Here is a 23,169-nt window from a genome sequence, read left to right as displayed (position 1 = left end):
TCTGAAAGCAGGGTTATATTAGAAAGATTTTAAGTTGTGTTACGTCAGCAGTTCAGGATCAGAGCCCTGCTAGGCCCGGTAGAAGAACGAAGCAAGAACAAGTAAGCATAAAAGGAGCTTACAGTCCCTGCTGAAGGACACTTGCAATCTTATCTGACAAATGACATGTTAGGGGGAGAACTATATAATCCAATATACCATCTTTTATACATAAGTGCTATATAATTAAAAAAAATCGTCTGATTGCTACCTTTTTTTCTTATGCATGCTATGAGGGTCTCAGGCAGAAGGTGCAGCCTGTCTGTGTGCATTTGTTTTGAACGTTGCCTTGAGGAAGTTAACAAGTGGGCTAACAAGTGGGCACCCAAAGCAACCTTCTTGAGGAGTAGAAGGGATAGTATAATGCAAAAAGAAGGGGAGCAGATACGAAAAAGAATCTGTGATGCCTGAAAAAGGCATCACAGCCTTGTGGCAAATACGGCCCCAGGGAAGAAGGGGATTCGCTCACCTAGCCACTGTTCTTGCCTAGTAAATTGGTACCTGTCTGAGGAAGAAAAAAGTAATATGGGTGAGTTCAGCAATTGTATTGGATCGCTTTGGACTCAACTGGTTTTAAAGAGAGGTTGTCAGGGAAACATGCTGAAATGCACACTAGGGACACAAACCGGTAGTAGTAAAAAGGTTGATTTGTAAGTCATCTTCCTAAGCATTGGCAGTTAGAAGGAGTCTAGGAAAACACACAGAAGAAGGAGATCTGGAATACAACTGAGGAAACTGGGCATTTCTTACTCTCTGCTGTTAAAAATAAAATGAGAGAAATGATGCTAAAATAGAAAATTGAGAACTTCATAAATAAATAGATGACACTTCCTTCCATGTATACCCAGCAATATTTCAGAAGTAAATATTGTCGCTATTAGTATTGATGCGCAGTCATAGATTTTGAGTGGCAGCTTTACAAATCTCCCAAGCTGTCCTTCCGGGCACATCCTCTGTTCTAACCATAGGCTGCAGCTTAAGCGAAGCAGCCTGGCTCCCGTTTGCCTTAGCGGTATTTGTCACTCCTCAAAATTGACAGGAGTGATTGGACTCTGGCTTACTTAGTGATCTAAGAAAGACATCATCAGAACAGACTTCTGTTTCCAGTGAAGCAGAAATTGCTCTGTGTGTTGGCATGAGTTTTAAGAAATGTATCACGGTACAATTTAGTGCAATTTGTCTTAGGTTAAATAGACTGTAGTCATCCATGTTTTACACAGATGTTAGATGCTTTCTATTTTGCAGTTTTCTGTTGTTGACATCTCACTGTCCTTCTACTTGTGTAATTGCCTTCTATAATGACAGCTTGTCTTATTTTTTTGGATTTGCCAGATTTGGAGTATACAATGAATATTTTAATGGTGTGCTGGATTCAGATATCTAAACTGTCCATTGAGCCCAGTGATTTGACACCTTTCTTTCCATAAAAATGACTATGTTTAAAGAAATTTTTCTTCCTACAGCCTCACACTGAAAAATGTGTGTGTATATGTGTGTTTGGCAGTCTGTAAAGTGCTGATATTGCACACGAACATTAACAGCCCATTTCAGCCGTGGTGAATATGGAGTCCATAATCTTGAGTCCAGAAACTGCGTATAGTCAGATTTCCAGAATGGTTATTTACTTATAACAAAGATGTTTTAAAAAAACCTTCTGACGATAGAAGACGAAGTAAAAATTGTAATATGTCTAGGTGGTAAGGATGTTTTTTAAACATTCTTAAAAAGTGAGAAATAATTACTTCAGCTCCCAAAAATAAAGTTGAGATGTTTGCATAAGAAATAAATTGGTCATACAAGTTACTGTCAATTGAATAAGTTATCGGAAAAACTTTTTTGGACCAACTGGTAGAACGGCTTGTAATTATAGAGAGTAATACAAAAGTATTGCCTCAGGGAGAAAGTTTGGTTAAACTTTTAAGCACCATGACATTTACTGAACATCTTCACGGAGGGAAAATCATGTGTGTGAACCTGTATTGCAACATTAAGCTTTGATACTGGATCTTATTTTGAAAAAGGAGTTTGAGATTACCCTCAAGGGAAAAAGTTAGAAAATTATAGTCAGTGTGGAATCTGTTTAAAAAAATACTTCAGCTGTAATTATCAGAGATAGAAGTACAAACTGATAGCATGCCTTTGAGTAACTGTTAGTGTTTCTGCTGCGAAGAAGATAGCAGGAGCCTACTTGCTCCTTCCGAGTTTTACTGTTTCCTTGCTGTCTGTCAACTTTGGATGTCGTGATCTCATGGAGCAAACACGACCAGACAGATGGGACAACTTCACTCCTGATGGGAGAGGTGTTGTGCAGCTACTAAGACAGAGGTCAGGCAGAAAGAGCGACAGCAGCTTTCAGTCACCTCCTTTGCTGCTGCTCGTTGTCTTCCAGGTCATTCTAGCGCAGCCTTGACCAGGCCACTGAATACTGGTTCCCAAACTTTTCTGCTCATGAGCCTTATAGTGTCAGGCCAGGCATTATGCTGCGGAGATCTTATAAATCCATGGGTGCATATAGTTAAATGAATAAAAACAGACTTGGGAATTGCTGAACAGAAGCAATGTCTTGTACCCAGGACTTAGCGTACGCTCTCCCAGAAATGCCAACCAAGTTTTGCTAAGGACTCCTGGGATCCTTGCAGAATGAGTCTGCTGGAAGGCTGATGCATAATTCACTAGTAGATAAATGATGTTGTGCCACTAAAATCTTTACCCTAACACTTTACTAAACATCCATTACAAAGCAGAGCTTTCTAGCCTGACTAGGGCTATAGCCCCAAGTTGTAGTCTAGTGAATGAAGAAGAGTAATAACATGGAACACCACGGCTGAATCCTTTTGCTGACACTAATCGTACTTAGCTCATTCAGCTCCAGACTAAAGAGTTTATTCTCAACAAGTGATTATAAGGTAGGGACTACAGGGACCATTTAAATTTTGCAGTATCCCAAGGAGCTGTGCTGAATTTATGTGCAAAAAAAAAATCATCAAATAACATGACAAGGAATTAACTAAGAAAGGAGCTAATGGAGTTAGAAGTAACATTAAGGTGGGGCTCGGGGGAGAGGAGGGAAAGACACAAGAAAAGCTGCTTCTGGTTTGTTTTCTCAAACTTTTGCTCAACTGAAATAAATGTGTTGCATACATGTATGTAGAGTCTGTTCATCAGGATCTCCAGCCTCTCTACAATACCTGATTATGTACCTGAGGCTACATTCCCAGTGCAAGGTAGCGTTGTAGGTGTTATCGCGGTTATACAAACTGGAAAACACTGCAGTTTATCTGACACTGCATGGCTCATCCCAGAGTTGGGACTCCAGTTCCCTGACGTTGTGAACCCCAAACCGTTCTTCTTTTTTCTTTTCAGTGCAGGCTTTTGCTCTGCATGTTTGTTACTGTGTTTTCTGTCTTGATGCTCTTTCGTACTTTCACTTGATGATACACGTTAGGCAAATAATTTTATCCGTCTATTCATGACGATGCCTAGAGTTTTTTTTCTCTGATAGTTGACAACTCCTTCCAAACCTGTCAGTGTGTACAGGAAGACCGAATTACTCAGTTCAGTGCTGAGACTTTGTCCGATAGCGTTCTTTTGCCTGGTGTATCTCCATCTCCAACATCATCTATCTCTCTTTCCAAATGTTTTCCTCAGCCTCTCTGGCTGCATCATTTGCCAGCACGTAACTCATTTAGCTGGTTCACTTGGGTTCTGTTAGAATTTATGCAATCCTTCTGCTTCTGTGGAATCTAGATTTGTGTGTGTGTTGGATAACTTTTTTCTTTCATGCATTATTTATCCTGTGTTTCATGCTGTTAAGGTAGATAACAGTGCTTCAGTTATTCCTTCTTGAAATAAACTTGATTCTCTAGCAAGTCATTATCATTTTTATCACACAAGTATTTATAATTGTTTCTTGTTTGTTATTTGGTTTTCATCTATGTGAATCTCACTTTTCACTATTTTCTAATGGCTCGTAACAGGACATTTTAAAAAATATTTTAAAAAACACGATTAATAACTAATTCTTGAAAATTCATTTTGAAATTGTTTCAAATGTAAGTCTCTGATTTCTGACTGAAAGGACAGAATCGGAATTGCTACTTAATATTATTCGGCTACCAGTTTTAATGAATTACAGGAAATATTATAGATCTGTAAATATTGGAAGAAAAATTTATTTTGCTTTATGCGTGCTGTTTCAGTGCAGAAAGCTATTGTTCATAGGTTTATGTTTAATCTCTAGAGTTCCCTCAACCAGTCTTGCCACAAGTACTTCCAATAATGTTGACATAAAACAGAGTTCACCCAAAAGTAATGATCGTTCTTTGTTAAATTAAGCAGAGGGTCACAACAACTCATGTAGGTTAGCATCGTCTCTCTCTCAGCTCCCTGATAGCCCTCTCAGGACAGTCCTGCTTTTGGGTGACCTCATCAGACATGATGAAAGTGTTTGTTACATTTCAACACGTTTTTCCTGCTAACATAGCAGTTAGAATCATTTTTTGGGAATCCATTTTCTTCCAGTGATTGTGTTCATACATTTTGAAGAGAAAATTAACCAGTGGAAGTTTTGTTGACAATCTGTGAAACATTTTTCTACTTCATTTTCTGTTTCTATTTTAATGTTTTCTTTCAAAAGTAATGACCTTTGTGTGAGTCGTAGTATTTCAGCCAAAAAAGTTGTTAAAGTTCAGAAAGTTTCCTCGTCAACTGTCAAATTTTTTGTTTGTTGTTGTTGGTTTTTTTAGTGTCTTTCAAAACCGTTTGGCTTAGCTACCTGCTATCACTTCAGATCTTCGTGATTTAATATACAATAGATGCAGTGAATGGAAATGAAATCATTGTTTGGGATGAGCTCTTTCATTTAGTTACAACAGTACTGGAAAAAATTGAGAGCACTACATGTCATAGTGCTATTTAAAGGCAAATACCTAATTTTATGTTGTACAGAACAGTTTTTTGGACATAAATTTATTTCTGAAAAGTAAATATATAAAACAATAGAAGCTTTGGGAAGAGAGGGGTTTCTTGGAGCTTTTTCTTTCCTATGACTTTTTTTTTTATGTTCTTAGTGGGTTCTTTGGCTTGTCTTTTCATTAGAAATGCCATAATCCTTTAATTAGATGTTTGCGCTGATGAGCTGTGCTTTTCCCTAGAAGATACAGAGCAGCAGGCAGGCACTGTAATATATGCTAACATTTAATTACATACTCAGTGGCTAATATTTGAAATTATTTTGAGAGTTTATTTTCATCATACCTCAGCTACATACTCCAATAAATGTTAGAGAAGAGGGGAACGTAATTATGAGGACTTCAAATCTAACTTCTTTCGGATTGTCGTATTTTTATTCGCATGTGTGACAGTTATCATCAGTGGAAACTCATCTTTTGCCACACATAAGACCACGCAGTAACATCACAAATAGGAAAGTGTGAGATATAATGTCTGATTTATCACTGAGCGTTAATGGCAGTAATATATACAAAGTTACTGAAAGGTGTGTTTTTTTTGTTTTTTTTCTTTTCTTTCTTTCTTTTTTTTTTTTAACCAACTGCTGGCAATATAGAGTCTAACTCGCTAAGTGTGAATCCTCTCACATAGATGCAGGTTGCACCTGAGTAACTGGTTTTATCACATGGCTCAAAGAAATAATTGTCTCCTTCCAGTTTATTTGCTGACATACTTTAAAAACAACATAAGGCCTCTGGCAAACATTTAGTGTTGCTTGAATTGTAAAATATCGATAGAAACAGTGAGGATAAGCCCCAGTTCTGTAAAAGTGCTGTTGACTGGAGTCATTTGTTTCCTTGGCTGGAGGGTAAAGAACCTACAGGAACAGTCCTCATGAGATTTTCTTTCACTTCCCTCATCTCAAAATATCACAACCAGCACAACTCTATTTTAATACAAAAAAAAGTTGAATATTTGGTTTCTGCTGTGTGTATATATACACATCCTTTATAGACTCTGAAGGACAAAGACAGGTTAGAAAACTGGAAAAATAAAAACTGAGGCTTTACATCACTGAGAAGCATGTAAAACATTTTATATTTGCCCTGTAGCTTTATACAAAGTAATGGTCTTCGGTTGACGTAGAGAGTGTATCACAGAGCCAAGATACGTATAAGCTTAAGCAGGAACATACGTTTAGCTAGGCGACTTTAACCCAAAGAAACGAGATAAAAATGTGATGGTGAAAGTGTTGACTTGCGTTATGGACCAGTTGCCTAACTCACCTTTTCATAGAAAAGTCAAGCTTGCCCTGAAATTTAAAAGTGGTCTGTGAAGATACATTTGAGTATAGTCAATAAGTATGAGTGTCTCTACTTTATACAGTAGAATGCTGTGGCCATGTAGAATAATGATGTATCTTGTGTCCAAATTCGCCAGCTTATTTTTTGTAAAATCCAAGGGTGTTCAAGTGTCAAGTACTATCTAAAAGTGTGTCTGAGGTCCCAGATAAGAATAAAGAATGAATTTTTCAGGAGGAGAGATGTACTAAAAACAGTCTGATTTAAACTTGTATGTGCATTTGCGTTAAATGTAGATTCATAGAAAGCCTAAATACAAAATTGAGAATATATGCAAGGTAAAGTCCATCTTGTACTTGTAAGGGATCCGAATCTATGCCCTGTGGGCCACATTAGAAAAGCCTTCGGTCTTGCAAGAGATATCTCCTCCCAAATTCAGGGGTCTTCTAGCCCCTCCTTGCATAACCAGTAAGAAGCACACTGGGACATCAGCCTTTCCTGGGCTTGAGGAGATTTGTGGCCCACCGTTACTTCTCTTTCCTTCTCATTTTTCTTAAGTCCTGTTGTGCCCTGCTGTTATCTTGCCTCTAAATTCCCCGTCCCAGAGGCTGAGCAGGAGCTTGTGCCCAAACTCTGTGGTGCAGATCTCTAGGAGGAATTGATAGCAGGCTTCCCAAGGGAACCACTAAGCCCAGCTGTTCTACCTAAACGAATTAGTTTCACTGGGACACTGAGACTTAGTAAATCATCAAGGGGGTGATTCTGTTTCATTAGTCTGTCCCAGAACGAAATTGGGAAAGTGTAGCCAGCTTTTACTTGTGGGCGGAGAATTTGCTGCTTCCGCGTTTAGATCGGCAAATTCTGTTAAGATTCAAACCTCACTACTGATTCTGAGCGAACAAATAATGATGCTCTCAAGCATGGATTGTCAAGAGAGAAACTTTCATATGCTATCCTAGCAAAAATGATTTTTTTTTTGTCATCTCTCTAATAATCATATTATGCCAAATGCCTTACGGTTTTTTGACATTCAGACTATCTTCATAAATTTTCAGTGGCTTCTTGTCATTACCAAAGACAGTTTTCTTTATCTTCCTCCAAACAATGTAACGGGTCTCTGTGAGAAGCTAACACTGATTTAAAAAAAAAACAAAAGGTCCAATCAGAGTTCCTTTTGTTATAGCCCCATCTCTGGTCTAACTTATCAAATATGAGCTAGGGCTTGTGTCTGTCTTCTTTTCAAATGTTTTCTCTCTTTGAGCAGTTACCTAGTGCTAATGAATACTCAGGAAAGATGACCTGAAAATAAAAAGAGGGGGGAAAAAGGGGGAAAAAAAAGAAGAAAGGAAATAAGAATTATTAAAAAGTTAAAAAAAGACAAAGCAAGTTGCTCAACTTAGGAGAGACCAACAGCAGAAATTTTTCAGCTAAACTTAGCAGAAGTTCTGAAATTTAAATTTGGCATTCACATACTGAGGTGTTGGGTGTGTCAGAAATGAGAGAGACAGAACGACCTTCCTGGAAATGATGCCTGGGAGAACTCAGACTCCATCTTATGTTTGGATCACTTAGTCCCTTTTTTTTTTTTTTTGGTATTAGCTGCAGTATTCACAAATGTCTTTATAAAAAATAAATAATGCCTAAATGAGCTGCAGATGATTTGCTTTATTTAGCAACCTTTAAGAATATTTTTAAACTCAGTCTAAAGCCTTTATTGAAAGCAAATACACCATTTTACCTCCTACCTGCCTTGAAAAGCAAACTTCATAAAATACAAGGTAAGGAAAAAGACTGTGAGCATGTCCACAAATATTTTGCTAATGTTTGATTGCTTGCTGTGTTGTTTCACACTTGCTTTATTAAAAGGTTGAAACTGCTTAAATGCTGGAACCGACAAACGTATACATAAATGATTAGGAATGCTCTGCTAATAATTTCCAGTAGAAGTCATCACTGAGTTTCCTTATGAGAACATCGCTCTCCACTTTGAATGCTACTTAGACTTGTAAAAACCTTTTATTGAACAATCCATTTAGTCTTGAAAATAAATCGTCCAAGTCAGTTCTGTTAACATTGTCACAGATTGGGTTTTTCATTGTGGATTGTATCAGTCTCTGCAATGATTGCCTATTGTCTTGGCAGAAAGACGCGTTTTGACCGGTACTGTCTGCCAGTGACAATTTTTCCCTTAATTTAGGAATTCCTACTTCTTACGAAAGCCAGCTGGAAACAACTAAAGCATTACAGCACCTTCCTCAGCTGTTGGCCATGGGAATATGTATTCTCTCCAGAATATATATCTTTGGCAGGGAACAGAAAGAAGGAATCTTGGGTAACTGGTGTGCATGCCAAGTGTAAGGGTTGTTATATTTAACGCCTAGCTATCTGTCCCTGAAATTATGTCTAAAAGGAGTTCAAAAGTAGGACAAAATTCAAATAGGGCGGGTAGTTTTCGTTTGAAAGAAAGAAAAACTTTTTTTAAAAAGTAGCTGTTAACTATATTTATCCAGGAATTTTTTGTAATCTTTAACAGGAATGTTTTACATGTCTTGCTGCTTGAATGGTTTTACAGTACCTTTAGGACTGTGTCCAAAATGCACAGATTAACAGCCACATAATAAAAACTCTGGCTGCGTATTAGAACATTTAGTCTAAACCTACAAACACAGTTGTCCTGCGGGAGTTTTTGCTAATCAGCTACATGGCCTTAAAATGTAGGTCATCCGAACAGTCAGAAATGAAAAGTAACGAACCACCACAAAAATAAGGAATAGCATGTACAAATGTGACATTTGGGAGGAGGGGAAGAAGATCTATAGAAAAGCATTCTCCATTTGCTAGTAATGAGAACAATGGATTTAAATTCATCTGAGACGTGCTTGATCTCTGCGAATTGCTGCACATTGGTTTGGAGTGGGTATTTGCTGTAAATTTTATATATCTTGTAAAATCATGTAAAATACAATCAACTCTGACAGGTTGAATTGCTTTCTGATTAAATTCACTGCTGAATATGTAAAGGTGAAGTATTTTTATTTGCTGTAGTTTGAAAATCTTCTGCAGTTTTAAATATGGAAACGGCAGAAGTATACAGAAGCTATGCAGCTTTAACTACGTGCCAAAATTGCTGCCTAAAATGTGACACCTGCACATGCAGCAAGTGCTGCTTGCCTCTAGCTGAACTAGCTTGCCAGCTAGTTGAATATTTTCAATGAGAGCAGGCCCAAAAACGGGTCAAGCTTAAGAGAGACTTTGGGAAAAGTTTGCTTCTGCTAGAATGCAAATGTGCCTACACAGTAAGGTGAGCGCCGAAAGGAGGGTCAGGGCTATTGCTCTGAGTTGCAGCTAGCTGGTTTGCGGGAACTGCAGAGTCTTCTAGTGATACTGAACCAAGTCCATACCTTTGCACAGGCAAAAAGGAAAATCTTATGGGTGCCTTATCTTCTCCAATATTTGGTGGCTATGCTCAGTTATGCCATCAGTTGGCTGGTGTGTATGTGGCACAGAGTTCGGTGTAAGACCACTCGGCGGAGACAACCAGAACTGCGGTTGTAGCTGTTGGGGTAGCTAGCAGATACAACTGCTAGCCCGTTGGCTATGGCTGTGAAATGCCGTACCTGAGATGCATGTTCCCTAATTTCATGCAAATGAAATGGAATCTCTGAAATTTTTCATTTTATTTTGAAGTGCTGCTAAAATGTCTATCTAGAAATAGTTCCTTTGCCCTAAGAGCAGCTGCGCCATGTGTAGATTTTGCTAATAAATATTCTATTTCATGTGAATTGAATGTGGCAGAGATGACATAGATATGCTAAAGTGACCTGAATTTTTTTCTGGCTCACAGGTAATCAGTAGAATTGTTAAATTAATTCTGAACGTAGACTCCAATGCTGCTGCTGATAGAAAATAGAAATAAATGCAAAGTTAAAAATTAGTACATTTTTGTGGAGAAAAAATAAGGGAGACGAGTAACTCATTTTATTTCTTATTTTGCCACATATTTCCCTTATCACCTGAGATATGTCATTTTATTCTCCTTTAGCCTCAGTTTTCTCCTCTGAAGTTGGGATGATAATAAGGCAGTCATGGAAGACTAAAATTATTTGTTTGCAGATGTATATATCTTTGGATAGAAAACTAGAGTGTAATGCTTCATAGAGCTCTCTGAGATACCCCACAAAGCCCACTATTATGCAAAAATATGGTGGCTCAGCCATTAAAGGGATGTTAATTTTCCGATTGAGATGTTAACAGCAAAATCTTGCTAAGTTCTGCATAGAAGTTCAAGGCCTCAACGCTGATTACCTAAGAGAGAAGTCTGTCGACTTGTTGCATATTGTCTCAATTGCAGGCATTAGAAGCATTCAGGCCAGAGCTCATTTGATATAAATAAGATGTGGCTGCTGGCAGAGCGTTCTCCAGAAAGGCACCTACGTATGTAACTTGTTCTCCGTTAACAACTAGCAGATAATCCATTGGAGCCCAGTTTGACAGCAGAAGTCTTGTGGTTTCAAATCCCATTCTCACTTCCTTCTAGTGCTCCAGACTGCCGGGTTTCGCGTACTTGTTTTACAATAACCGAAGGTTAGAGGCAAAGAAATTATTTGCAAGGGATCAGCTCCACCTGCCTGTCCTCTTTCTCTGTGACTGATACAAGAGGACATGTGCATGCTGCAGGTTCACCCATACTCCAGCTTTGTTTAATAGACAGGAAAAGGTTTTGCTGAAAGGAGAAAAAAAATGTAGTACTGCATGCAAAATTATTCAAAATTAAGATCATTGTGATAATCCTTAAAGAGTCCATACACCTTCATCTTCTCTTTGTTCTCAGCTTTATGGTTTTTTAATTTTGCCATTCTATTTTCTCACTCACTCGTCCATCAGAATATGCTAGAGGGAAATTTGTCTGAAACTATGGAGAGAGAAATCTAAGAAGTGACTGGAATTTTGGCAGGATTAAGATCAATGTTCTGGCTGTTGTTGGTGATTAAATTTGGGTGTGTATATATGTGATAATATATGTTTATATTCTGTAATGATGGTCATTATAGGAAATCATTCTAGGGAATCTGTTGAGAGTCTCTCTCATGCAGTTTAAAAGCAGCATGCTAAATTCAAAGCTGATGAGAGACTTCAGCTAGCACTGAAATCTTTTCAAAGTAGGATTTACTCCTGTAATCAGCATATTGGTTCATAAGTTAAGTTGTGGTGGCCATTGAAAAGAAAATTGTGTATTCTTTACTGAATGCCTGTGCATGCCTTGGACCATGCAGCCTGTGTCTGATTAAATTCGCAAGTAATTATAACAGCTTTGTTGAGTTTGTGGAGTTACTCCTGATTTATATCAGTGAGAACAGAAGTCCACTTCTGGTCCACATCAAATCCGCTCACTGCACCTACAGGATGCCAATGTTTAATTTCATGTGGCTGTAAGCTGAAGCGTGCTTTGAACCTTGTTCAGTCCCTTCTGAGAACACTCTTCAAGTGTATATCCTGGTCTCTCTTTTGGAGGGAAACATGTCTCACCGCTCTTGAGTGACATATTTGGGTAGGAGCCCTCTGTTTCCCATTTGGCATGTGTAATTCTTTCCTCTGAGTAACGACGTTCAAAATGTCATCGAGAAGCACGTAGACAACAAATGTAAAAGGTAAAAACTCTACGCTCCAACATCACTATTTCTTTCAAGACTTGGTATAGTCTACTTTGCCAACTCTCTGCGTCTTGAGACAGGGTGATTGGGAAGCTTTTGTTACTATAGCTCCCTCTCCTTGTCTTTTTCCTTCTCCCTTTTCAATATTTTTCCAGCTATTTCTTAAAACTTCCCAGTTCCCTTTTTTGCTTAGGCCAGCATGTTTAAAATTTTACATGCCTCTTCCAAAAATACGTGTTTATACTGGCAGGTACAACATCAGACTAGTCACCCAGTATACAGAGGAAACAACTGTGCAAGGCAGTGAGGAATCACGCATATTATTGACGTATATCTATTACCACTTCACTTGGGAAATGCTTTTTGGGGCATGCTGATAAGGAATCTAGAGCATGTGGTGGAAATGTGACTATTTACTATTTATGAAATTGAAATTTGCTAGACTGAAAGTGCTGTCAGGATTATGCAGATGGCAGTGGCATGAATTTACAGCCATTGCTCGTACCATTAATTGCAAGAAATTAAAGTAATTTTTGAAGATGTTCTCTGTTGTAAATTTTTCCGAAACTTAATGGCATTTGTAGTTACATGAGTCAAAATCACTAGCATGTAGGAACAAATTGCAATATATAATTTTTTGCAATGAAATTACAGTTAAAGCAATGGTACTGGACAAATAATACTTTATGTCCCGTGAAATTTTGTTCATAAAATGTCAGTGAAGAGCAAAGAGTGTGTTTCCTTGTTTCAGAATAGGTCTCATATGCATTTGTAAGGCACAGCCCAAGTTTCCTTCCTAGGATGTTATCTTACTGTAATAGAAACAGAAAGTTACCATCATTACAGTGTTTTGCAGCTTTCTTTTCTCACCTCGTTCCTAGCGGCAACAAAATGGGAAGGTTAATTGAAGGCCAGGCAGCATCTCACCCATCGTTTGTGTTTCATTTGTGGGGCACATATGAGAACTTGAAGATGTGAAGGAAAAGCAGGAGAAGGCCACCACTCTGCTTAATGCTTAGAGCGCTGGCAGGAGGAATAACAGCTTGTTACAGAGGGCTGCTCTCCTTCAGCGTCTGTGAGCGTTTTCTTTCTCCATCCCTCTCACCAACGTTCACTCGTAAGAGTAAATTAAGAAACAAAAAGAGGAGAACAGCTCTTGCTCTGTTTAGGCACATCATTGCGCTTCAGTCTCATCACTGGCTTTGCAAAACAAGCCTTGCCAGAACAGGAAGCTGAAATGAGTTCTTCAGCGATACTGCCAAATGTTTTGTGCTTTTTAATCGATTTTCATTTAGGTAACGGAGGGGAAGGCAGAAATCTTGGGTTATTGCTAACTGAAGTAACGGTCATCGACGTGAACTGGATTGGCATTGTACCTTCGTGTTTACAGGCAAAAATACTTTTCCAATGACTTTCTGTGCTCTGTGTGTTCCAGTGCTCCGTTACCTGCGGCAAAGGAATGCAGTCCCGAGTCATCCAGTGCATGCACAAGATCACGGGAAGGCATGGCAACGAATGCTTTTCCTCAGAAAAGCCTGCAGCCTACAGACCCTGTCATCTTCAACCCTGCAATGAGAAAATTAATGTTAACACAATTACATCACCCAGGTTAGGTAAGCAATTAAAATGACACATTCCTGCTGTATGTTACTTTTTTAGTCACCTTTCTCTGCATCGGGTAATGGTGGTCGCAGTCGAAAAACACAGGAGTGGGACTCAGGAGATGTAAATTCTTTCCAAATACTCATCTCTCTGTCTCATTTTCCCAGTGTTTATATCAGAGACAGTACCTCAGAAGGGTAAAGGATTTTGTTATCCAAGGAAGGACTATATCAGGAGACTTCATTATGTTATGGATTCAAAACTCCCTAGATGCAAATGTGTTTGTTTTAGGGCTAAGAATTTATTTCATATGTATTTGTCCACTCAATTTTATCAAACGTTTCTAAAGTAAGAAAATTCCTGGTTTTCTCTTTAAAAGCTTTGCGAACAATATTCTCATGGTCTTCACGAGATCAAGGAGACCCTTATCTGAGGAACAAACATAAATAGTTCTTTTCACTTGTCTTTAACTCAGCTTTCCATACTCTGTGCCTGGTGCATTATGGCATACGAAAGAAAATTGCCAGTGTGAAGAGACTGGCTGTATTAAATTCAGAGAGTTCTCCCAGGTCCCTGTTGCTCTTAAAGAAATTATATTACTGCGTAAACACAGACCTGTTAATTCTGTTAATTGTCATCTCCTACTGCAGAGTTGATGATAGTCTTATCATTAGCTCCCTAGAAGGTTACTCTGCTCCTTGAGCATGATTGGGGCGTATTCAAAGGCTTGCTGTAGGACAGCATACCCTTTCCAGATGATTTTCCAGAGCCGTTGTTAAGATAAACCCTCCTGTCAAATAGATTACTCCTGCATGGAAAGCAAGTCTAATGTTTCAGGCTGTGTGTAATCCTTCCTTTGAGCCAGCGAAGGGTATTTCTCTTTGAAGTTTTTAACCCTTAAACATTTCTGTGGAGTAGTCATTGTTTCAGTTTGCTGGGTGAGATGGCAGCTGTTGCTTACAGCTCTCTTCGTTTGCGATTTCACTGTTGTAAAGTTGCCTTTCGCATTTTACCTTTCTTTGTTCCACTGATCTCTCAGAAGCGAGAGGCCGTCGCTCCATCACTGGCATCCAGGGAGGTATAAGCAGCTTTGTGTTGCGGAGCAAAACAAACCGCAAAGTTTTACATAAATAAATACAACTGCAGATTGATTAAAATTTGACTTAATTTGAAGTGCCACAAAAAGGGATTAGGCAATGTTGTCCAAGTAGAATGGATTATGTAGCGCTGATGTTAGTAATCAGCTATGCTTCTCTTGAGTATATTGATCACTTTGGCCTCCCAGTCTATTTCTGTTATGCAGTATAGGTCCCCTGGATTTGGGGGTACCAGTAGCAGAAGTTGATGTGGATTGTGTCATCTATTTCTACTTTTCCCCCCCTTTTTTCCAAAAAAAAAAAACCTCAATTTCTCTTTCCTTTTTTTTTAAAGAAAGGAGAGTAACTCAAATCATCCCTGAGATTGATTTTATCAATTCTGTGTTTATGGTGATTTTGGGAGACTGTTCCTTGTGTCTTGTTCTTCATTGTTTTCCCGTAGTCTGTGTATGCTCTGCAGATTGAATAAGTGAATGTGCTAAGATCCAAATTTGGGACCACGGTCCTTCTGTGATAAGCATTGTAAAAGGACTTGTTAAGTGAAACAGGTGGATGGATGAACAGATGGCTTCAAAAGAAAAGAGACAATACAAATGAAAATAAGCCTGTTTTGCGAGACAGGAAGAAGAGCCGGGTTTCTACCTCTGAATGTTCAGTATTGCTAGGGAGAAAGTGGGAGGGGGCAGAGTGAACGAAATTTGGCTTTTTGGTCTTGGGGGTATTCTTCTCACTTTTAGGAGATTTCTGAGAAAGAAGTTGGCAGGTAGGGATTCCCATGATTAGAAAATGGCAATAGACTATTAATAGAGCAACCTGAATAACTGGGCGAGAAGAAGCTACGGAAGACATGCAGGTAAGAAAGAATAGCCTGACTTTGACATGGACGAGGGACAATACATTAGAGTGACTAAAAAGAGAATAATGTAGTCAGACAATTGGAGTAGGAAGATAATTTTAAAAGCAACATTTTAAGTGTGCTTTAAGAAAAGAGAAGAAGTAAGAAGTACACAGGTTCTGTGCATTTGAGATGCAAAAATGAGATAACTGGGCCACTGGACAAGTATATCGACCTATTGTTGAAATCTGTTCTGTATGGAGAGTTATTGATTCAGTACTGTAAGTTTCGTTTTTCTGGATAGAGTAGATTCGCTTCACCAAGTCTACCTGTCTTTAAACGTTGGTGCTTATAAGGATGCCTCGAAGTGTGGCATCTGTAGCGTTCAGGCTAGCGAGACGATATATTTCGAACTAAGGGACCAGACAAAATTAAAGGTCTAGTAGATCATTTCACTCACAGAGAAAAATTAGGGATGTCATTGTGTAGTTTTATTCAATTGCCATTCATTTACAAGGTGGCACAGTGTCTTGATATCTTGAGCACCAAGTTGAATCAGAAAACGAACAGCAGTCTCCTTGCTTTAGTTCCATATGGTTTCCTACCTGCTCCCAATTTAAAAAAAATTTTTTTTAAATCCCTTTATGGATGTAACTGAGAACCACATTCTAGTATCATTCAGACTGAGGCCTCCTCTTTTTCCAGTGGCAGCTTCTATTTCAGTCTGAGTGCTGCTGTGAAGACGCTGGTTCTCGTGCGCCCACCCCAGTCCAAGCCGCTGCTCTGCGATACATGGGAGTCTGGAGCTGATTTGTGCTCGTCCCTGTGTAGGGCAGAAACGTGGGTTTACTCCCCTTTTGAGTTTCAGTGCGATTTTTTGCCTTCAAAAATTCTACTGTTTAAAAAATTGACAGCATTATAATCAGGATTTTTTCATTATAATGAGGAGGTTTTTTTCCTTCTGTTGAAATCTAAACCGCGTTATCCTTCATTTCCGTCCATGGATACACTTCTGGTGTCCTTGCCACCTTTGCTACCTGATCCGTCACTAATAAATGTAACAGTTAGTTAAGTGTATTTGATCTTTTTTTTGTTGTTCTTTCACAGCTGCTTTAACATTCAAGTGCCTGGGAGACCAGTGGCCTGTGTACTGCAGGGTGATACGGGAGAAGAACCTCTGTCAAGACATGAGGTGGTATCAGCGTTGCTGTGAGACATGCAGGGACTTTTATGCGCAAAAAATGCAACAAAAGAGTTGACCTCTGTCAGGCTGGCTGGCTCTCAGCTCTTTGCAATCTTATTATTTATAAATACACACACACACACACACACACACACACACACACACACACGCTTCTTCAGACCAAATATTATCAGATTACATATAATTTAATCAAATTAATTTATTTTTGCCTGCCAGACTTCCTTTATTGTTTTGGTTAGACATCCTACTTGTTTTATCCTTTGAGGTTTTCATAATTAATTTTTATATGAACAATTTTGGATACATTTATCAGAATTAAAAAAGTAATAATAATTAGTATTTTAAATGTTTATTTTCAGTAGGGGTTGTCTCTCTGTTGCCAAAAAAAGCCATCATGTTATCTTGAATTTATTTTAATTTAGCTGAATAGTTTTGCTGTATATGGAAATAAAGCCCTTCTTAATTTTATTATATTTTTGGCATTCAGAGTCAGAATGATCTTGCGTATTTTGCAACAGATGTTGAGGTGAGTAAGCTAACATTATTGAACAGGTTATTACGGAATGTATTGTGAAATCAGTTCATTTGATTTAGAAACATACTGTAGGAGAGAATCTACTGTAACTTGTAACCTATTATAAACAGGAAAATCAAAATAGCTAAGTAGGGATTTTGATCATTCTCATGGACACATACTTGAACACAAGTATTGAATCAATGAAACACTGTAGAGATTTACACTGAATCACTGTTGCACTGTTCGAGGTAGTGTAGAGAAATGCAGTCCTAGAACTTGTACCATCCTATGAAACCACGTCTGTACTGTTTTAACATGTCACTTGATTTTGAACGTTTCGAAAGAAAAGACCCATGCCCCTCTATACCTTTGTGTGTCCTCTTGCAGTTTTACAAAAGGAAGAGTCCTTCCTCCTGCCACTTGTATGAGTTAATCTGTTAAACATTTTCAGTTCTCTGTTGATGATTTAGAAAATAGCTTTGTAATACTACTTTAGTTTTATCTTTGTTTTATGAAAAAGTCTTTATAAAAATAAAATGTTTTACAGTTTTGTGAAACGTTATGAAACAGCTAAAATTTTCCTTATGAGAAAATATTGTACATGATTCACATGATTTTTACATTTTCAATAAAAAGTAAAGCTTCTTTTGTTACTTGCATTTTTTCTGTTTGGGGCATCCGTATCTGACAGCAGAATCCACTGAGACCTGCGTAGGAGCAGGGAGCTGCTACAGTACTGCCTACAGCAAGTGCCTCCTATCTCCCGACTTTCTCTGGCTGCAGGCAGACATATCCCTTTATGAGGCTTGGTATAGGAAAAGTAGGATATAATAAAGTAATATTCAGTGGAGCAGAAGCTAGTATCTCCAGTGAGCTCTGTAACCACTGAACCTGGCTGTAGGAGCAGAGTAAGACCTCTGCCCCCGTTTCGTAACGCAAGCCATTAGGCATGCTCTGAAAATACGCCGGAGAGCTAGCACTGCGGGCAAGACAGCTGGAGAAATGAGTCTGAAAGGCATCATAGGAAGCAGTAATCACTGTAACAATTTAATGTGAACTTGCCTCGCTTCAAGGCTGTGCAGAAAGGGGAACTTTGCATCCACGTCGAATTACTGCAGCGTTCAGTAGACTGCCCTAAGCACCTGACATCGTTGTAGTAACTACTGTGTATTAAATTACAATGCTTGTTGATAGGCGTAAGTAATAGATTCAGGTTCCTGTATTGTACCCAAAGCAAACGAAAGGAATGCACCTTTTTTGATTTGAGTGATTGTGCCTTTTAAGTCTCTCCATGGAGTCTCCTCTACAGAGGTGATGTAGAGGTATCCACACCAGATTTAATATACTGAGGCTCACCAGTCAGGATGGTAATGATATCCAGGAAGAATACTTAGTGGCATTCTTATCTCCCATTGAAATCGGTATATGTGCTCTCAAAAAGCTGTAATGTCTTAGGTTTGGTAGATACTGCCATGCATTCGAAAACAGCAGCTTTAGTGATGTGCTAATGTATGATCTTAAATTAAGCATCCTTTGGTTTTAAAAAGTAAAGAAAAATAACTCCAGCGTTACGGAGTGTGAAGTTATATTTTGTATAATTAAAATGACACAGTATGGTATCGATGCACAGAAAGCTCAGCTGCTGTTGTACATAACTCCTCGGGGTCACAGACACGCATTTTAAAATATAATGGAATTATTGTGGTTGGCAGGCATAAAATACAGTCATTATTTTAAATTTTCTTCATCCTTACCCAGAATCCAGTCCTACGCACACTTTTGCGCTTGCTTGAATAGCAACAACAATCAAACAAATGCTAAGGTGTCTCCAGGGGACTTCTCTCTATTCAACTGCGGATATCGGCCACACAATTTTAAATGTTTACGCGCTGCTGTTTCTGAATATTCCATGAAAAAGAAAGTCGACTTCATCGCAAAAGGGAGAAGTACATTTTTAACCCTGCCTGCGTCTGTTGAAAAGAGCTGAGTGAATTGTGCTCAAATCATCCTTATAGCAGACTGCAAAAGGGAAGACATTTGAAGAGCAACCAAGGATGGAAAGTTGCACAGCAAAGTGAACCTTCTCTATAATGAGGGAAATCAGGAGGTTATAATCTCAGCTCCAGCTTTAATTCCTTCGATATCCATAGTACAAAACTATTAATTAGAGGTATGTGAATCATGTGGAAGCAGGTCTGTGTTTACATAGCTGAAATGCCTCTTGATTCCTTCTCTGAATGAATTTCAAAGCAAGTTAATTTTACTTTTGCTGTTTTGATGCACTCCGTTAGCATTCAGAGAAGCAACAGAGACCAAACCATCTGTTCTGTTAGAAAATGATCAGCAGCTCTGGGGCACGCGCCCAGCCTGTGGCCTGGGTCCCAGCGCCGTCGGGGTGCGCGCGCGGGGCAGTGCCGCAGACCTGGCTGACAGCTGGCAGCCCTTTCCAGCTGTGCCCCGGGAAGCACTTGCCATCTGCACCAGTAGACACTCACATCCCAATTTACTCGGTTTGGGTGGTTCTCTCCCCTCCACCCCCACACTGGTAGTGATCTCTCTGCATGAATGTGTTTTCCTTCCAGCCCGATGAATATGTAACACTTCAACTGATGAATTTCAAATCAGTCAAGTTCAGCTGGCAAGTAAAGGTGAAATTCACTCCAGTTCACAGGGGCTTGAGTAAGCCTCTCTGCTAATTAAATCCCACTTAGACTCTATTTTGATGGATTAAGTGGGATTTAAGGGCTTGTGCTAGGCCATTGCACAGTGGGGATTCTTCATTGCAGATGCATACTGGCTAAATGCAGCAGCGACCAAAAGTTACAAGTTACCCTTTCTGAAAGAGAAAAGGAACACGAGAATTTTAATAGGCTGTCATTTTTTTCTGGGTGGTATTTGTTCTTTCCTTCTGGAGGATGGGATTTTTTCCCTTGTCATCTTCGATGACACAGAGGCAGTGTCATTTGCCCATTGTGAAAGAAATCAAAAAAGGAAAGTTTGCCTGCGTGAGGGGAGCAACTGAGGCCCTAAAACATGGCAAGTCAAACGTAAACAGGAAAGTAAGAACACTCAAAAAGAACACGTGAAGAGCCCTGTAGAAAGGATATTCAACCTGATACTAAAAGGGACTTGAAATACACCAAAAGCAGGAAGACAACTAAGAAATCAGTGGGACCACTTGATACCATAGGTATGAAAGAGTCACTTGGGGATGACAGGGCTACGAAAGGGAAGTTCAGTGAATTCTCTGCATTAGCCCTTACTACTGAAATGTAGGGTTTCTCAAACCTTGCCAGTCCCTTACAGTGGGACAGTCAAAGAAGCTGGTTTAATTTGAAGTAAAAATACAAGAATATTAACACCAACTGGATAAGTTAGATGTTAATAAGTAACTCGGGTGGCATTCACCTGAGAATCCTGAAAGAACGAAATGGTGAAATTACAGAACTGCTGACCATGGTGCATAACTTATCATTTCAAATAGGCCCTGTGCCAGAGGACTGGCAAACTGCAATTTAATTCCTACCTACAGAAAAAGGGGTCTCCAGGGGATCCTGGGAACTATGGGCTAGGGAGCCCTGAGTTCTTTTCCTGGTGCAGTACTAGCCTGTAATAACGAATAAGATCACTTGAGTACATGGATAAACATGGGCTATTGGAAAAGATTTGATGTGACTTCAGTAGTGTCCTAAGCAAAGAGGATCTGGTAAATTGAATATCTTTGGATTTTAAGTCTTTGGCAAAGTTCCGCGTTAAAGAATGTTTGGGAAACTATGTTGACACAGGACTGCAGAAGAGTTTTGAAAGCTGATTAAAGGATAGGAAGCAAAAGGTGGAGCTCAACCGTTGCCTTTCAGGATGGGGAAGGGTCAGCAGTCTGGTTTTCCGAGGCATGATGCTGGGATTAGTTTTGTTCAATGTTTTCATTAAAGACTGGAGGAAGGGAATAAACACTGAGATCTCCAACTCTGCGGATGATGTTAAGCTCTTTTGGATGACCAAGTGTTGTCTCAATGGCTAGAAGCTCCAGAAGAACCTCACAAAACTGAGTCACTGGGCGAAGCATTAGCTGATGAACTCCATAAATGTAAGTGCAGGTATTGAAAAATAGCCTATATGATGCTTAACAGGATGCCAAACTTGCAACTGGCAGTTACTGATCTGGAGAAAGATCTTGGTGTCATAGGTTACCGTAGCCTTAACTTATTGGCTATGTAAGAATAGTTTGGAAAACTATTTAGTTTGGAAGCCAGCAAATGGTGGACATTGTCAGAAGGGAGGGCATCATTTACCCCACTGTTGGAACTGTGCTGCTTGAATACTGCAGTCATTTCTGGTAACTGCATCTCAAGGACAATGTAGTGGAGTTATTCTGGAATACATAAACACAGCTAAAATGATCAAGGGAATAGAGCAGATGGCTTGTGAGACCGGACTAAGAAAGTTGGTACTTCAGATTAGAGAGGACAAGGCTGAGCTGAGCATGATCAAAGTTTAAAAAAAATCCTAAAGGCGATGTATATTCTGAGTGTGGAGCTGTTGTTCACCGTATCCTGCCATACAACAAAGAGGGGGTACTTGATGAAATTAGTAGGAAATCAGTTTAAATTAGATAAAAGTAAGTACATGTCTCTACAGAATGTAGTGAGCTTCTGAAACTTGCTCTCAGAGGAAGTAGTATCCACAGATTTAAAAAGGAATTAGATAAATTCATGGATAACATGTCCATGAATAGATAATAAAAGACTGAGGAAGAGACCCTCTAGTATAATAATTGTGGGTTCGGGGCGGGGGGGGGGGGGGGGGAGTTAAAGGAGAATGGCCTGCAGAAAGTGGCCAGGTATACACACTTGACTTAAACAGCATCTCCTATTGCCATTTTCAAAGACACTGCTAGATCCTGGGCTTAGGCGGTTGGACCCAGTAGGACGTTTTTGTTTTTATGTGATAACATAGTGTCATTAAGTAATTTTGCACAGCTGCACCCCACCTTGTATGCCACAGTAACGTGGAAAAATCCTGTGTTCATAGGGATGCTAAAAGGGAATATACGTTCAAGAAACAAGGCATGGTTGTATATACCTAGGTATTTTAGAACACTAATTATTACTCTTTATTACTCTCTTAGTTCTGCATAGGGAAACAGAGTGACTGCATGTTATGCTAGGTCTGGAACAGGGACTTCACGATAATCACTAATGGCACATTATGAAGGTGTGTTACAGAGTTTCAGGTCATCACTAGGCTGGACAAAAAAAAAAAAAGTTATAAATTTAGCTGCAGGTTCCTGGGTCCAGTCTTGTTCAATATATTCATCAATGACCTGGAGGAAGGGACAGAGTGCACCCTCAGCAAGTTTGCTGATGATACTAAACTGGGGGGAGTGGCTGACACAGCAGAAGACTGTGCTGCCATTCAGAGGGACCTGGACAGGCTGGAAAGCTGGGCGGAGAGGAACCTCCTGAAGTTCAACAAAGGCAAGGGCAAGGTCCTGCACCTAGGGAGAAATAATCCCATGCACCAGTACAGGCTGGGGGTTGACCTGCTGGAAAGCAGCTCTGTCGAGAAGGACCTGGGAGTGCTGGTGTACAACAAGTTGACCATGAGCCAGCAGTGTGCCCTGGTGGCCAAGAAGGCCAATGGTCTCCTGGGCTGCATGAGGCAGAGTGTTGCCAGCAGGTCGAGGGAGGTGATCCTGCCCCTCTCCTCAGCCCTGGGGAGGCCTCACCTGGAGTCCTGTGTCCAGTTCTGGGCTCCCCAGTACAAGAGAGACATGGCACTACTGGAGAGAGTCCAGTGGAGGGCTACAAAGATGATGAGGGGACTGGAGCATCTCTCCTGTGAAGAAAGACTGCGAGAGCTGGGCCTGTTCAGCCTGGAGAAGAGAAGACTGAGAGGTGATCTGATCAACGTGTACAAGTATCTGAAGGGGGAATGTCAAGAGGATGAGGCCAGCCTCTTCTCCGTGGTGCC

General features: G+C 39.6%; 1 protein-coding gene across 1 annotated transcript in view; it reads left to right on the top strand.

Annotated features, from left to right (window-relative positions):
• The window catches only part of LOC104150304 (A disintegrin and metalloproteinase with thrombospondin motifs 19), a 152,944-nt gene extending 135,109 nt beyond the window's left edge, over window positions 1-17,835 (top strand). Inside the window, exons 22-23 of the mRNA XM_068928608.1 lie at window positions 13,377-13,554; window positions 16,583-17,835. Coding sequence (XP_068784709.1) covers window positions 13,377-13,554; window positions 16,583-16,734 — 330 coding nt within the window. The 3' untranslated portion in view covers window positions 16,735-17,835. The remainder of the gene's footprint in view (window positions 1-13,376; window positions 13,555-16,582) is intronic.
• Window positions 17,836-23,169: the final 5,334 nt, after the last annotated feature.

The sequence above is a fragment of the Struthio camelus genome, chromosome Z (genome assembly GCF_040807025.1).
Source record: "Struthio camelus isolate bStrCam1 chromosome Z, bStrCam1.hap1, whole genome shotgun sequence".
NCBI lineage: Eukaryota > Metazoa > Chordata > Aves > Struthioniformes > Struthionidae > Struthio > Struthio camelus.
Note: the sequence above shows the minus strand (reverse complement) of the source record. Positions and strands in the feature narration are given on the sequence as shown.